At 41.6% G+C, this 16,227-nt stretch overlaps 1 protein-coding gene across 1 annotated transcript in view; it reads left to right on the top strand.

Moving 5' to 3' along the window:
* The window catches only part of LOC126456873 (dynein axonemal heavy chain 7-like), a 783,013-nt gene that overhangs the window by 728,754 nt on the left and 38,032 nt on the right, over nt 1-16,227 (top strand). Inside the window, 2 exon segments of the mRNA XM_050092694.1 lie at nt 2,577-2,728; nt 11,001-11,138. Of these exon segments, the coding sequence (XP_049948651.1) occupies nt 2,577-2,728; nt 11,001-11,138 (290 nt within the window).

Raw genomic sequence — 16,227 nt, 5'->3', positions numbered from 1 at the left:
AGAAGAAGCATAACGCGAATATAATATGAGCAGTGTATGAAATACAGGAATTTGAGAACTTAGACTACATATAAGGACAACAACCTCTGAACATAAGCTATCCTCAAATAAAGGCAATTTGCCAGACCATAGCAAACAAACACACAGACAAATGGACTCATAGGGCCCATGTGACATGCCATTCCTGCTCCATGCAGTCACAGGTGGCAGTCGTTGTAGCGAGGTGTAGTGTCTCTGCATTGATATCAATAACCACTGTATGTGGAGATACTAAATCCCTTGCCCACTACAGTCAGCACATAGGACCAATAATGTAGGTTTGCGCCAGTGCTGGCATGGAAGTGTGAATGATGAGATTGAGCTCCCTCCTACAGGATCAAGTGAAATACAAGGTCTGCTTGGTTTGGTAGATGAGAGCAAAATGTTTTGCACAAGTCTTCATTATATGCTACATTAGTACAAAGCTGTTTCCAGTTATTTTAGAACTGACTACAGAATTCATTTTAGTCTAGGTATGTTATCTGCACAGTCATTGACAGCTGCCTTTTTACTAGTGTTTCCTTTCTGTTTAGAAGAGCATTTGATGCCCAGAACAGTGCACCTATTATTCTTTTTCCCTTATCTATCATGCCATGTCATTTGTTAAATAGATATTTTTGTATTTTTAATTGATCATATCTTAATTTTGGGATATTATTTTCTGTTAAGATATTAACTGTGTGTCAGAGGAAAAATGATTTTCCCAGTAGTTGCTCATAAACGCTGCCATCTTTATCATCATCTGTGGTTAATAATTTATTAGTGAATGCCTATTGTTGGGCCATGATAAACTGACAATTCCTGGAGTCGATTCCAGGACTGGCAGGAGGTGTGCCTTGCCTCCACCTTATGACTACCAAGAAAAGAGGAGTGGTAAGAGCAGGGTAACGCTACTTCCTTACTGCAGTTCTGGCAAAATTACCCACGTTTTGTTCTTATACAAAACCAGTGGTGACCCATGTGGAAATATTGGCAGTTCTGATTTTCTCCACTACTGGCTGCACTAGTAAAAAGATTGTGTTAATCAAGGTCAGCTAGTAGTTATATATATGAGGGTCATTCAATAATTAAACAAACAAATATCCATATGGTAAAAAATGTTTATTAAATAAATCCAGTTATTTTTTCTATTCTTCCATGTAATCCCCTCCATTTTTTTGTAACCGTGCCATATTTTATGAGTCTTCTTATCCACCCAGTGCAGAATTCTTTATCTGCTATCTAAGTCAGTTTTTTCTGTTTTCTTATCTCTTCATTGCTATTGAACTTGATTTCCTGCAAAGCTTTTTTCATCAGAGCAAACACTTAAAAGATAGGAAAGGGCAAGTTAAGTTGATGAAGTGGAACTTCCAACCCACTTTGCCCATAGTTCCCATTGCCAGTTGTCTTAAAGCATTGCCTTGAATGTGCTCACATTTCCTCTGTCATCCCAATCATTTCCTCTTCAGTGTGGGCTTGACTTTGTCCTCAATCATCCAAGTGTAGTATAGGCTGCTGATAGTGTGTTGCTCCTCCAAAAACTCAGAGAAAATTAAAACATTGGCTCAAAATCAGGACATTGGCATTACAAATGATGATTAAAATTACCCAACCAGCTGATGGCTGCATTTTGAATCAGGTAGGGTGTTTCCTCTGCTTACCATTAGAGGTGGGCTCTGGCTGAAAGTGAGATATACAAGTTCCACCAAAGGTTAAAATTCTGTCCAAAAATGCATTACCTACACTACTGAAATGATTTTTGAGCTCAGTACCAATGCAAATTCTATTCTCTGGACAAACAGTGATATAATTTATGACAGCTCAGTTTGTTTTGAATGGTGGAATGCTCGTATGAACACTTACTCAATATTTTTCAGCAACTTGTTCAACTAAAAGTTGTTGGTGTTGTTGGATAAGTGACTCAATATGAGGCTGCAATGCCAAGGTTGATACTGCCACCAGACATCAGTTATACATTTATAACCACTTTTAAACTTTTCCACCCACACATAAAAGCTCACACGGTTCATGCAGATAATGCCACATTGTTTGCTTGCCCAAGAGAATACTGCTGACTGTTGTACACTTTCTGAAAGGATCACAGAATTCTGTTCCTCAAAAGTACTTCCTTGAGCAAGTATACCACTGTAACTAAAAGCTTAGAAATTTTGTTCACATAAGTATTAGTGAAGCAAATGACTTACACCCTTCATAAGGTTGCCAACTAAAACTTACAAACATTTTATTTCTTGCATCAGGTGTTGCATTCACTATACATGTTTGTCTCTTTAATTATTGGATGGCCCTGATCAAGCCTAATGCTGTTGCAGTTACGCTGTTCAGTTGACTCTTTTCCCTACCATTATACATGCAAATGCAAGCAGGTATGTGTGTTACATGTAAGAGGTTCCTAAAAATTAAACTTAAAAAAAAAAAAAAAAAAAAAAAAAAAAAAAAGAATGTTGAAAAGAAATATTTTGCAGCACCATGATATGGAAATTTTCTGATGTGAATTTGTTGTTTCCCATTATCAAATTAACTTTTTACATGTATTACAGGTTTGATTGTAATGTCTTTTGAACTGGAAGAAGTAGTGTCTAGTATTCTAACTGGCAGAGTTCCAGGTTTGTGGCAGAAGCATTCTTATCCATCTCTTAAGCCGCTTGGAAGTTATGTCAATGACTTTCTAGCTAGGCTGCAGTTTCTGCAGGTAAGTGAAATCACTGTTATAAAAGTTTTACACACACACACACACACACACAGTATATATAAAATCAGTTTTGTATAACAATGAGTAATAGCTTCCATTTTAGGTGCCAGTTAGAGCTATGTTGTTGTGCTTCTCACTTTGGATTAACTTTGACCAGATTCTTAATTGCTTCTCTGAAAGCACATCAGTGCTAACTGTTCCAAGATGGGTGCTTTCATTGATCCCCAGACTGTTAATTTCATCTTCTAGTTAAAAGAATAAGCAACTACACAGTAGGATTTTCATCCTACATATGGTAGACTTCTTCATAATAGGAGTATAGTTTATGAATGACATAAGTGTTTTATGACTAACTTATTCATTACTTTATAATGGATTCTCAGAGCATCTTTAAGTTTCATATAATGTCAAGAGAGACAAAGTGTTATTATCAATTTCAAGGACGTCAAGTTTTTCTTTGGTGACCAATGGTTATGTCAGAGACAGTGGTTGGTCTATTGTATTGCCACTTTATCCAAAGACTTGTAACCTCTCGAGTTTCACTCAGGGAATTTATCCATAGTAATATTATAAATGCGAAAGTAACTCTGTTACATTTTCACAACTAAACCACTGAAGCAATTTTGACGAGATTTAGTACTGAAATAGCTGGAACCCTGAGGAGGAACATAAGCTACTTTATTGATTTGAAGAATATTATGAAAATTAGGGAAAAATATTCATTCTTCAAACAGCTATTTATTGTTTGGACGTTTGAATGTTATTATATTTGTGACAGTGATTTTATTGATTGATATGGTCGACATAATATAATTCAGTGTAATGAGTACAAAGCTTCAAGGGTATAGAGGCAGAGGGTGAGAAAACCACATGTCTCACATTTGAATGACATAAGTGTTTTATAACTAACTTATTCATTACTTTGTAATGGATCCTCAGAGCATCTTCAGGTTTCATATAATGTCAAGAGAGGCAAAGTGTTATTATCAATCTCAAGGATGTCAAGTTTTTCTTTGGTGACCAATGCTTATGTCAGAGACCAGTGGTTCATCTATTCTATTGCCATTTTATCCAAAGACTTGTAACCTCTTGAGTTTCACTTCAGGAAATTTACCCTTAATAATATCATAAATGCAAAAGTAACTCTGTCTATTACATTTTCCAACTAAACCACTGAAGTAATTTTGATGAGATTTGGTATCGAAATAGCTTGAACCCTGAGGAGGAACATAGGCTACTTTATTATTTCAAAGATGTCAAGTTTTTCTTTGGTGACCAATGCTTATGTCGGAGACCAGTGGTTCATCTATTCTATTGCCATTTTATCCAAAGACTTGTAACCTCTCGAGTTTCACTTCAGGAAATTTATCCTTAATAATATTATAAATGCGAAAGTAACTCTGTCTATTACATTTTCCAACTAAACCACTGAAGTGATTTTGATGAGATTTGGTATCGAAATAGCTTGAACCCTGAGGAGGAACATAGGCTACTTTATTGATTTGAAGAATATTGTGCAAATTAGGGAAAAATATTCTGCCTTCAAACAGATATTTCTTGTTTGACATTTGAACTTTATTATATTTGTGACAGTGGTTTTATTGATTGATATGATCAACATAATATAATTCAGTGTAATGAGTATGAAGCTTCGAGGGTACAGAGGCAGAAGGTGAGAAAACCACACATCTCACATTAGCTGATGCTGTGGCCCTGTTGTCCAGATCTAAGGAGGAACTAATGTGGATGAGTGAAAGCGTGGAGGTGGAAGCAAGCAAAATTGGATTCCTTGTGAATGAATCAAAGACAGAATATCTGGTGATGACCAGGACCCATGCTTATTCAAGAGACCCACTCCAGCCTTTGATAGTCAGAAACTAGTCCTACAAAAGCGTTCGTGACTAAAAATATCTGGGGGTAATCTTTACAGAAGACACAGCATGTGAAGCAGAGATCAAAGTGAGGATCCAATCCGCCAACTGATCATACTTTGGTCTCAGTCAACTTCTTGCATTGTGGTCTCTCAAAGAATTTCAAACTCCAGCTGTATAAAACAATGATTCAACCTGTAGTACTGTATAATTGTGAAACTTGGAATGTCTGGAAAAAAGACGAATAATCTTGTTTTTGAGCGGAAAGTCTTAAGGAAAATCTCTGGTCTGGTACAAGATGATAAAACAGGAGGATGGAAGATCTGACATAATTGTGAACTAGATGAAATGTACAATAGACCAAACATTGTAGGACTGCTGAGAACCAAGCGCCTTGTATGGGCAGGACATGACAATCAGATGGATAAATGCCTATGGCCTTTGAAAGCTGTGGATTATACTCCCTGTGGAAGACACCCACTAGGAAGACTGAAGAAGAGATTGAGGGATGGAATCCATGAGGACTTGCTGCAGATTGGTATGGAGAATTTGTTGGTGCCAGGAGGCACAAAACAGTACTGAGTGGCGGAGGAACCCTATATCAGTGCGCTGTCCTCTGGACCTGATCGCATAAAACAAAGTAAGTAAGTTATGAGTACAATGCTCTTACAAACCTCAAATGTTTTTAATCCATACTATAGTATTATAAATGCAAAAGCCACTCAGTCTGTTACCTTTCCACAACTAATTTTCTGAACTGATTTCAATGAAACTTGGTATGCAGGTAGCTTGAACCCTGAGGAAGAACATAGTCTACTTTTAAAAGTTTGTAGTACAAGATATTTGTTGATTTGAAAAATTTAGAAAAAATATAAGTACTCTCTCAAAAAGCTATATATTCTTTAACTTTTGAACTTCATCATATTTGTGAAAATGGTTTTATTGGTCAGTATGTACTCCATAATATAATTCAACGTAGTGAATACAGCTCCTGTAAAGTTGTCAGCATGTTTAATTCATACTTCTTTACTAATGTGGGAACTGTGTTCCTCACTGAACATTACAGGTGATACAGTTGGTTTGATAGTTGTGGAGGGTAAAACAGATGGGTAAAGTATGGAAACAATGTAACAAAAGACATCGAAATACTAAACAGTTCTTTTATTGAATGGCTAAAATTCCAGACTGTGTTCACAAAAGTAAAGTGCCGTAAAAAAATATGAACAAAAACTCTTAGTCAAGACACTCCATTAATCTTCACCATTCATGGAAGTGTTAGAGACACACATGGGGTGCCCACTGTCCAAGTGTGGACAATTAGTTTACATAGTTTTTTTAAGCCATATGAGAAACATAATTAATGTTCTTGAAGTGTTGTGTAAACAAGGCTAATCTAACACAGTGATGAATAAAATATGCAAATACAAATAAATGAACTTGGAGGTACTGTTAGTGTATCTCATCTAACACAGTGATCAAAGAGAATTATACAAATAAACAAACTTGAGGTACCATAACTGAAGCTAACATAGCACAGTGACAACAGCAAACACAAAATACAAGTAAACAGACTTGAGGTATTGTAGGTGAAAGTAATCTAACACAATTGGGAATTTATGTCTTTAATAGCCACAAGTGTGGTGTCACATCAGTTTAGAGGTTGGATCTTGCTGCACTTGCTATAAGTTAATAGGCTCCAAGAAGTTCTACTCCACACTCATGCCATGAGATCATGAGGCAGGTGCTGAATAATGTTTCCTTGAAGTAAAGTATCAATCTTGCCTGTTACTTCTCTATAGGCATCATTGGAGCCCGCAATGCTGTTCTCACAAAACTGACTCACTATTGAGGTCTTCATGGGTCATGCACCTGTCTCTTAGCACTACAGTAAGCCATTAAGTTCTGATAATGAAATAGCTTAAACTTAATATTGACACCAAAGGAATATTAAATCACTGTAATCATTGCGTAGACAGCTCAGTGCCAAAGTGGGATGAGCCAGGAGTCAGGGATGCTTCTTGTAGCATGCTTTAGGGAAAAATCCCAAGTGCTGGGGCAAAGAGGCATGTGGCAGAGAAAACACTTGTCCTTGGATGCATACAGTTCACAATGCAGTTATTTGCCAGGTGACACATTTTCTGCTACCGTGTGAGATCGGATGGTAGGCACAAACATATTGTAGTGGATCACCACAGTTTCCCCGTGTGATAAAGAGAGGGCAGGTTGCAGGATGCAATGGCTGCTGCTTGAATTGATCAGCAGATGCAACAGGTGGCAACATTGTGTAGGCAGGGACAGGCCAGTGCTCCTGGCAGCGGTGGACATGTTGGCAAGGAACGAAACAGCCCCTGTGACATCACATCATGAGCTTAGGACTGGGGTAACGCCCTGCTGCACCACCATCCATGATGGGAGGCAGTAATGCACCATGATCGGCAGGAATAGTCAGGCATGCAGCAGTGTAGGGCTGGGGCCTGGCAGAAGGCATGGCAGTGTGCTGGTGCTCAGGCAGTTCACACATGGTGAACAATGCACAGCAGACCCCACACTGTTGTAATAATGCATGCCATCCTGTGCTTGCACCCTAGGCCCTGTTGCTGTTGCTTCTTGCTGGTAGACTGGGTCATGCATTGTAGTGGAGGCGTATGCTGACATTGTAGGGGTGGTGGCAGGTGCCTCGGTGTTGGCATCTCGTGAGTCATGCAGGACAACAGAGGATGAGTCCAGCAGGGAGGGGACAAGCCTCAGGTGTTGTGGGTGGTTCTGCTGCACCAGGTAGTGATGTGAATGGAAGGACAGCCTCTGCTCTCAGGATCCAAGCATTGCCGACTGGGTTGGTAGCCTTAGACAGCATACCATTTTCGTCACATAGTGAAACCTCAATTTTGACAATTGGTGACACGACAGGTCTGGGAGGTTGAGCATATATGCCAACTTGAATCAGTCAGTGGATACTATGGTGGCTGTGCTGTTGGGCTGTACAGAAAAGGTCTTCTCCACATGGTTGAGGACAAGTTGCAGGCCTGAGTTCTGCGGGCAGAGTAGTCACTGGGTAGTGTCTACTCAGAGCATGACATATGTGCACAAGGAGAGGTACTGATACAAGGAGTGGTACTGATACGTGAAAGACTTGTACTCATCATGATGTTGTGGACTGCTGGGTGCAGGCAAGCTATGCATCCATGCAACTGCTATGTGAAGGCCAGGTTACAGATGGTGGCTGGCAGGGGCAGCAGCTTGATGAAGTCATCTTGGACAGTGAGTGGCTGCTCGTACACAACTTCGATGGTGGATGCAACCAAGTTGGTTTTCTGGGACACACACAAGCCTAGAACTAGCAGCAGGTTCACAGACCAAGGTACGTATTGGAGGTAAAGGCAGCTTTTAGGGTCATGTGGAATCGCTCTTACATGCCGTAAGTGGCAGGTTTGTAACTGATTGTAAATTGCATGACTGTACTGCAAGTTTTGGTGAATGTTTAAACAGGCAGGATTGGAATTGTAATATGTGTTCCATCATCATGTGGTGGTGGGGAACCAAAGACACATGGGACCCATGAGTTCATGAAAGCCCTGGCCACTGTATCAGCCTCAATTTTAGTCTGTGGGGGCCTTTGCTTACCAACGGAGGGTGGCAGGGGCTGCAGAAAACTGGGAGAAGGGGGAGGTATCATTGCAGTGTAGTGCAGTGTATCATGATGTACTTCCAAGGGATTACTGGAAGGGCAGGTGAGGAGAGGAAATTTGGTGATAAGGTCTGCAAAGGGCCCAGAATATCGTATCTGCTTGATGGTGAAATGGGTGGCAGTGTGAGATCTAGGGATCTACAAGGAATTGAATGACAGGAAGTGCCATTGATTATAAAGCAATTCACCAGGTAAGGAGGAGTCCTGAATGGGGATAAAGTTGGCACCAAGGATAGGGTCCAAACCCTGGCTGTGGAAAAGGTCTATGCAAAATCTCTGTTGAGGCTGAGGTCAACAGACCAGGTGTGGGAGCAGTAGGTTGTGATTTAGGAGCCATTCACCCTGGTGGGGAGGAGGGCAGGGGGGGGGGGGGGGACAGAGGAGGGTAACAGGGATAGATGGAGAAACTGGAGTCAATATCAAGAGGTAGGCTGTTGAAGAGGAAGGATTCCAACAATTGTGCATGGACAGGTGTTGAGAAATAGCGGAGCTGCCAGCACAAACAATTGCCAACCTCTGGCAGTGTTTGGGAATCTTGCACATTGTGCCTAGCAGTTTCTGGTATCACTTCTGAAATGCTTGTGATACCATCAAGGACCATCAGCACCTCAAATGTGTGGGGCACCTCTAGCAGGTTGGCAGGGGTGTGCAACTGCATGAGCATGTGTGTTGGCTGTCATAGGCATCGTGGGGTGAGGACGGGCATGGGAACATGTGGCTGTGGGCGGGGGAGGGGAGGGAGGGAGGGAGGGTGTACTGTGTGGGTTGTGGAGGACATGGGTGCTGATATGGGCTTTACATATGGCAGGCTATGCAAAAGGCCCAGTTCTTTGCAGTGCGGTGGGCATGGTGTGGGGGTTAAGGGCTCAAAGATGCTGTCTGATGTGATGGATGTCACATCATTGTTGGTATAGTCCTGTGTCGCTTATGCTATGTGACTCAGGTAGGCAGATATGTAAGCCATTTCATGAGTAGCAGCATTTCAGGAATGATCGTAATTTTGGCCAGTGCATGGAGGTACTAGAGGAGTTGTGAAGATCACATGCCAGCACATTCCTCCAATGTAGATAGTGTGCAGGTGCACATTTGTGAATTTGCCAGTCATGATATTAGCTGGTCTTTCAGGGCATCAAATGTGCCAGTTTGTTGTAGTCTTGCAATGATTCACTTGCCTCCATGATGAGTGAAGGCTTGAGTTGAGCAACTGTGATGGTGAATTGTGCGGAGTCACTGGTAATCAAGGAACCTGCAAATATTGCGCCCACAGAAACAAGCTACAGCTTGGACGTAACAGGAATTGAAAGGCAGCAGTTGGGAGGTGGCGGGGCCAATGAGGGGAGGGAGGGGGAAGGGGAGGTTGTGCACTTTGTGGTAGTGGCCCCTACAAGCTGTGCACTTTGGTTGAGGAAATTGTGGTACTTAGTCATAGGTGCTTGTAGATTGGGGAGTGGGTTTGGGGGTGTGCAGGGGGTTACAGTCGGGGACCATACCGGATTCATCCTGTGACATGGTCATCAAAAAGTAAGAACATAGATCGTGCACCATTGTAGGACATCTGTATGTATTAACAACAGATACTGGGAGTAAGAAGTTTCTGTGATTATGAGCACAGTTGATAACAATTAATCTGTGAATGTGCCTGTTGCAAATGCAGTACTATTGTGTTCTTTATTTATGGTGGTTTTGTACAATATTATGAAAAGGATAGTTGCTACTCACTATATAGCAGATATGCTGAGTTGTAGAAAGGCACAACAAAAAATCAGCTTTTGGCTAACAAGGCTTTTGTCAAAGGCGTTGTTCGCTGAAAGCTAATGTTCTGACAGTCTTTTTGTTGTGCCTTTCTGCAACTCAGCATCTCCGCTATGTGGTGAGTAGCAACTACCCTTTCCATTATATTGATCCTATATTAACAGTATTATGTAAAACATAGATTGCTACTCACTATATAGATGATGAATTGACTTTCGGACAGGCACAACAGAAAGACTATTACATAGTGATCTTTCAGTCAAAGATTTCTTCAGAAGAGAAAACACACACACATCCACACAACCAAGCACACCTGAGACACACACATGACCACTATCTCCAGCCACTCTGGCCAGAGACAGTGGTCATGCATGCGTGGGTCTTTTTTTGGTGCCTGTCTCCAACTGAAAGTATCATCTGTACAGTGAAGAGCAATTTATCCTTTTCATAATATTGTTGATATTTTAACCTGGGCTTTCCATTGTTTGATATTCTCTGCATTAAGATAGGTTAACAGATCTTTCTTTGAACTCAAAGCAGTGCATAATAATATAAAAGTTGTGTTGGCCATCATAACATTTTTCTAAATATGGGTCTGATAAATATGATGCACCACTGCCTTGCTCCTACCTGTGAATCCCTTCCATCACCCATCCATGAATAGTCTGAACTTGTATGACAGAACAGTAAACAATTTTTGAGTTCAATATATAAAAGTTGGAAGGAGGTAGCAGTAATGATAAATGCTAGGAATAAACTTTGAGTCTAGTGAGAGCTAGAATTCAGATTTTTGATAAGCTGAGTTATCAAGGCATATGAGACATCTACATAATACATGGTCTTAGGGCAGATAATATTGTAAACTTAAACTACATATATAAGACTTTTTTTCATAAGTAAACATTGTATAATTCATGTCATTCTAAGCTTAATATAATGGTAACCACTGATTTTTTATTTGTAGAAATGGTTCGATGAAGGGCCACCACCTGTCTTCTGGGTTTCTGGATTTTTCTTTACACAGGCATTCTTGACTGGTGCACAACAAAATTATGCTCGAAAATATTCCATTCCCATTGATCTGCTAATATTTGATTTTGAGGTAAGGATTTAAAATTTCTTAATTTTCAAATTATGAAGTATACTTTCTGCTTGTACAATAGTATTTTATTTTTGGTTTATCTTGTCTTGATAATTGATCTAAAGTAAAATGAAATTAAGGCTATTAGTTTTCTGCTTCTCACATCTCTTTCTTCTGGTATTCATTGAATAATGCGGAATAATTATGCTTTCTTATGTATGTTATTGCTGTAATGCCATAGTGTGTAGGTATAGTTTTCTTATAAATACTGTAACAAGGATAGTTACTACTCACCATATAGCAGAGATGCTGAGTCACAGGTAGGCACAACAAAAAGATCGTCACAAAATAACCTTTCAGCCAACAAGGTACTTGTCAAAAATAGATGACAGACTCTCACCCACTCAAACAAACGTAACTCACACATACGATCACAGTCTCTGGCAGCTCAAGCCAGACTACAAGCAGCAGCAGCAGCAGTGCTAATGGGAGAGGTAACTGGTTGGGGGTAAGGAGGAGGCTGGAATAGGTAGGGGGAAGGATAGCAGGGTAGGGGTGAGGAACGGTAAAATGCTGCTGGGACCATGCAGGGATGAGGTGGAGAGTGGAGCAGCTAGGTGGAGTCAGGAGGTTACACAGTAGGCAAGGGTAAGGGGAGGGGGGGTAGTGGAAAAGGAATAGAAAAAAGACTGGGTGCATTGGTCAAATGGAGGGCTGTGTAGTGCTGGAATGGGAACAGCGAAGAGCCTAATGGGTGAGGAGAATGACTAACAAAGATTGAGACCAGGAGGGTTATGGGAATGTAGGATATACTGAAGGGAGAATTTTCCACGTGCAAAATTCAGAAAAGCTGGTGTTGGTGGGAAGGATTCTTGTGGCACAGGCTGTGAAGCAGTCATTGAAATGAGGAATATCCTGTTGAGAGGTGGGCTCAGCAACAGGATGGTCCAGTTGTTTCTTGGACACAATTTGTTGGTGCCCATTCATGTGGATGGACAGCTTGTTGATTGTCATGCCCACATAGAATGCAGCACAGTGGTTGCAGCTTAGCTTGTAGATCACATGACTGGGTTCACAGGTATCCCTGCCTTTCATGGGATAGGTGATGTCTGTGACATGACTGAAGTAGGTGGTGGTGGGAGGATGTATGGGACAGGTCTTGCATCTGGGTCTTTTACAGGGCTATGAGCCATGAGTAAGGTGTTGGGCCAGGGGTTGTGGAGGGATAGACAAGTATATTGTGTAGGTTCAGTGGACGGTGGAATACCACTCTGGGAGGGGTGGGACGATGGATGGTGGACGGGACATTTCTCATTTCAGGGTATGATGAGAGGTAGTCGAAACCCTGGCAAAGAATGTAATTCAGTCACTCCAGTTCTGTGTAGTACTGAGTTATGGGACGAATGCTCCTCTGTGACCATGGTGAAATTTTGGGAAGTGGTGTGTGACTGGAAAGAGAAGGCATGGGAGATTAGTTTTTGTACAAGGTTGAGAGGGTAACTACAGTCTGTAAAGGTCACAGTGACCCTCAGTATATTTTGAGAGGAATGCTTGTCACTGTAGATGCAATGGTCATGGGGGCTAGGCTGTATGGAAGGGACTTCTTGGTATGGAATGGGTGGCAGCTGTCGAAATCGAGATATTGCTGGTGGTTAGTAGGTGTGATATGGACAGAGGTACTGATGCACGGATCTTTGAGGTGGAGGTCAACATCTAGGAATGTGGCTTGTTGGATTCAGTGGGACCAGGTAAAGTGAATGGGGAAGAAGCTGTTGAGGTTCTGGAGGAATGTGCACAGGGTGTCCTCACCCTTGATACAGGTTGTTTAGGAAGGATTCCTATAGATAGCCCATGAATAGGTTGGCGTAGGATTGTGTCATGCGGGTGCCCATAATCATACCCTGGATTTGTTTGTAGGTGATGCCTTCAAAAGAGAAGTAATTGTGGGTGAGAATATAGTTGGTCATGGCGACTAGGAAGGAGAGTATCGGTTTGGAATCTGTCGGGCATTGGGAAAGGTAATGTTCAATAGTGGTAGGACAATGGGCTTTAGGGATGTTAGAGTGGTGTTAATAATATTGACAAGTAGGGCACTGTATGGTAGAGGAACAGGAACTGTGGAGAGTCTGTGGAGGATACGGATGGTATCATCTGTATAGGAGGGTAGGTTCCGGATAATAGGCTGAAGATGTTGATCTACAAGAGCAGAGATTCTCTCTGTGGGGACACAGTAACCAGCCACAGTGGGGCATCCTGGGTGGTTGGGTTTAAGGTCTTTATGAAGCATGTAGAAGGTAGGAGTTTGGAGAGTAGTAGGGAGAGGGGAGAGATGGACTCCAGGGAGAGGTTGTGGGATGGGCCTAAGGATTTGTGGTGAGATTGGAGATCCTGCTGGATTTCTGGGGCGGGGTTGTTGTGGAAAGGTTTGTAGGTTGATGTATCTGACAGGTAGAGGAGTCCTTGTGCCATGTAATCCATGTGGTTAAAAACAATAGTGGTGGAGCCTTTGTCCACAGGTAGGATCAGATTTTAGATGGTGGACTGCAGTTCTTTTGCAGATAGCAGGTTTAGTTTGCATGTTGAGGAATTTGGAGAATCATTGTGATTCAGGGTTTGAGGTTAAGAAATTCTGGAAAGTTAACACGGGGTGATGGGGGGTGTGAAGATGGAGCATGGTTGGATGGAGGAGTGAACTGAGTCAGGCAGGGTTCAACATTGGTCTGTGTTTCCACTGTAGAGACCAGGAGAAGGAAAGAAGGTCCTGTGCAATTGATTCTGGGAGTGAGGCATTTGAAAAGGACTGATATTTCTGCGGGGCTAAGGCTTCTGGAGGAAAGATTCATGACTGTATTTTGGGTCTGTTTAAGTTCTGGATTCTGTGTGGTGGTGGGAGGGAGTTTTGGAGAGCAGGGTAAATGTAATAGGTCTGTGAGACAGGGCTTGTCAGCTATGAGAGGACATTGTGGAGGTTTGGAGGTTGTTGTAAAGGTGATGAACAGTGGTACTCCAAGGCGGGAGTAGGAAGTGAGCAGGGTGGAGAGTTTTGTAATATGGCATTGTGTGTGTTGCTCTAGTTCCTGGAGGGCAAGAGTTTCAATGTTTGTTGTGTGTTTCCAGGAATTTGAGATTGCATATCAGGAGAATTGTACAGATCGATAGAAGGTATTTGGACTTGGTTGATTTGGTTCTGCAGGACTATGTTGGCAGAATATGAACAGATGGAGGTAATTGTGGAGGGAACGGTGGCAGCCAGAGATGGGTAATTTGATTGTAAGGCCCTTTGGACAGCATTCAATGAACCAAGCAACAAGGAAGGAACAGTACGTGGGACTGGATTCTTCCTAGGGATAAGGAAATTTTTCTGTATTGTTGCAGATGGAAGGAGTGAGGATCCATAGCAGTGGAAAAAAACGTGAAAAATACATAAATAACATAGAATTACGTCCAAAAAATATGGCAAAAATACACCCAAATACATGGGAAAAATTGCAAAAATAGTGAAATGGACAAAATAGGGAGGAACAAGAAGAAATCTGAGGGAGTGTAACGATAGTGAAAGGCAAAAACTTATTAGAATTGGCGTGAACAATCAGATCAAAGAAAATATATAAATAAAAAAATATTTTACTGTAGGTTGCAGGTCTGAGTGTGGATAAGTGTCAAGAATGGGGATGGCAGATGTGACTGGATGAGGTGAAATTAGTAGGTTCAAACTGGGATAAAACAGAGAAGAAGTAGAGGGTGGGGAGGCATTGGTAGGATGAGGTACAAGATCATGTGGCAATGGAAAGGTGTGGGAAATAACACACAAAAATATGGGAGAGTGACACAGGGAGATTGATCAATTTGAAGGTATAGGATTAATTATATTGGCGGAAGTAATGAGGGACTTAAGCTGCTGCACCAACAATCAGTGTGGCCTTGTAGCCGACAAACTGTGGCCGGGAAACAACTGGACCACCCTGCTGCTGAGCATACCACCCAACACGACATTCTTTATCTTAATGACTGCTTCACAACCTGTGCCATATGGATCCATCCCCCAAACACCAGCTTTTCTTAAATGTACAGGTAGGAAACTCTCCCTGCAATGTATCCTACATTTCTGTAACCCTCATGGTCTCAACCTTTGTTAGTAATTCTCCTCATCCATCTAGTTCCTTCCTTATTCCTATTCCACCTCTGCACAGCCACGAATGCACCCAGTCTTTTTACTTCTCTCCTTTTCCACTAACCCCCGCCCCCCTTTCCTCTGCCCTCTGTCTAACTTCCCATCTGCACCTAGCTGCCCTACCCTCTCTCCAAATCATCCCTGCACATTCCCAAACAGCACTTCACCATCCCCTACCTCTACCCTGCTATTCCTCCTCCTCCCCACCCCAGCCTCCTCCTTACCCCATCCTGTTGCCTCTCCCATCATGCACTGCTGCTGCTGCACATAATCTGGTTTCAGCTGCCAGAGACTGTGGTCATGTGTGTGTGAGTTGCCTTTCTGTGTGTGTGTGTGTGTGTGTGTGTGTGTGTGTGTGTGTGTGTGTGCGCGCGCGTGTGTGTGTGTGTGTCATCTATTTTTGACAAAGATCTTATGACTGAAAGGTTATTTTGTGACACTCTTTTTGTTGTGCTATCTGTGACTCAGCATCTCCACTATATGCTGAGTAGCACCTATCCTTTTCATAATATTGTTTCTTATAAGTACATTTCTTAAAACGCCTTATGAGATAATAAAGTACATCATTGAAATCATATATTTATCGCTACACAAAAGGTGAGCTTATAAATTTTACAATATTGGAAAAATGAGGAGAAAAAGTGGGAACAGTCAAGGATAATTCATTTCTTTTGGATGTGAGAGATGAGAATAATGTGAAAGAAGCATCCAAAAATTAAGTGCAGTTTACCTTGTTGTTGAACTGTAGAGCCCCCAAATGATCAGTCTGCAACAGTGGCTGCTGAGTTACTCAGAAAGCTGTATCAGCTTCAAACTTACACAGCACCTAATGAAGTTAGAAATATCATAAAATTCACAAAAGAACCTACTTTCATGGGTTCATGGTGATCTGGACTTTGAAATTATTGGCACAACACAAGCCCACAGAAAACAGGGTGG

Source organism: Schistocerca serialis, chromosome 2 (assembly GCF_023864345.2).
Source record: "Schistocerca serialis cubense isolate TAMUIC-IGC-003099 chromosome 2, iqSchSeri2.2, whole genome shotgun sequence".
Lineage (NCBI taxonomy): Eukaryota > Metazoa > Arthropoda > Insecta > Orthoptera > Acrididae > Schistocerca > Schistocerca serialis.
This window is presented reverse-complemented; position numbering and strand designations above follow the sequence as displayed.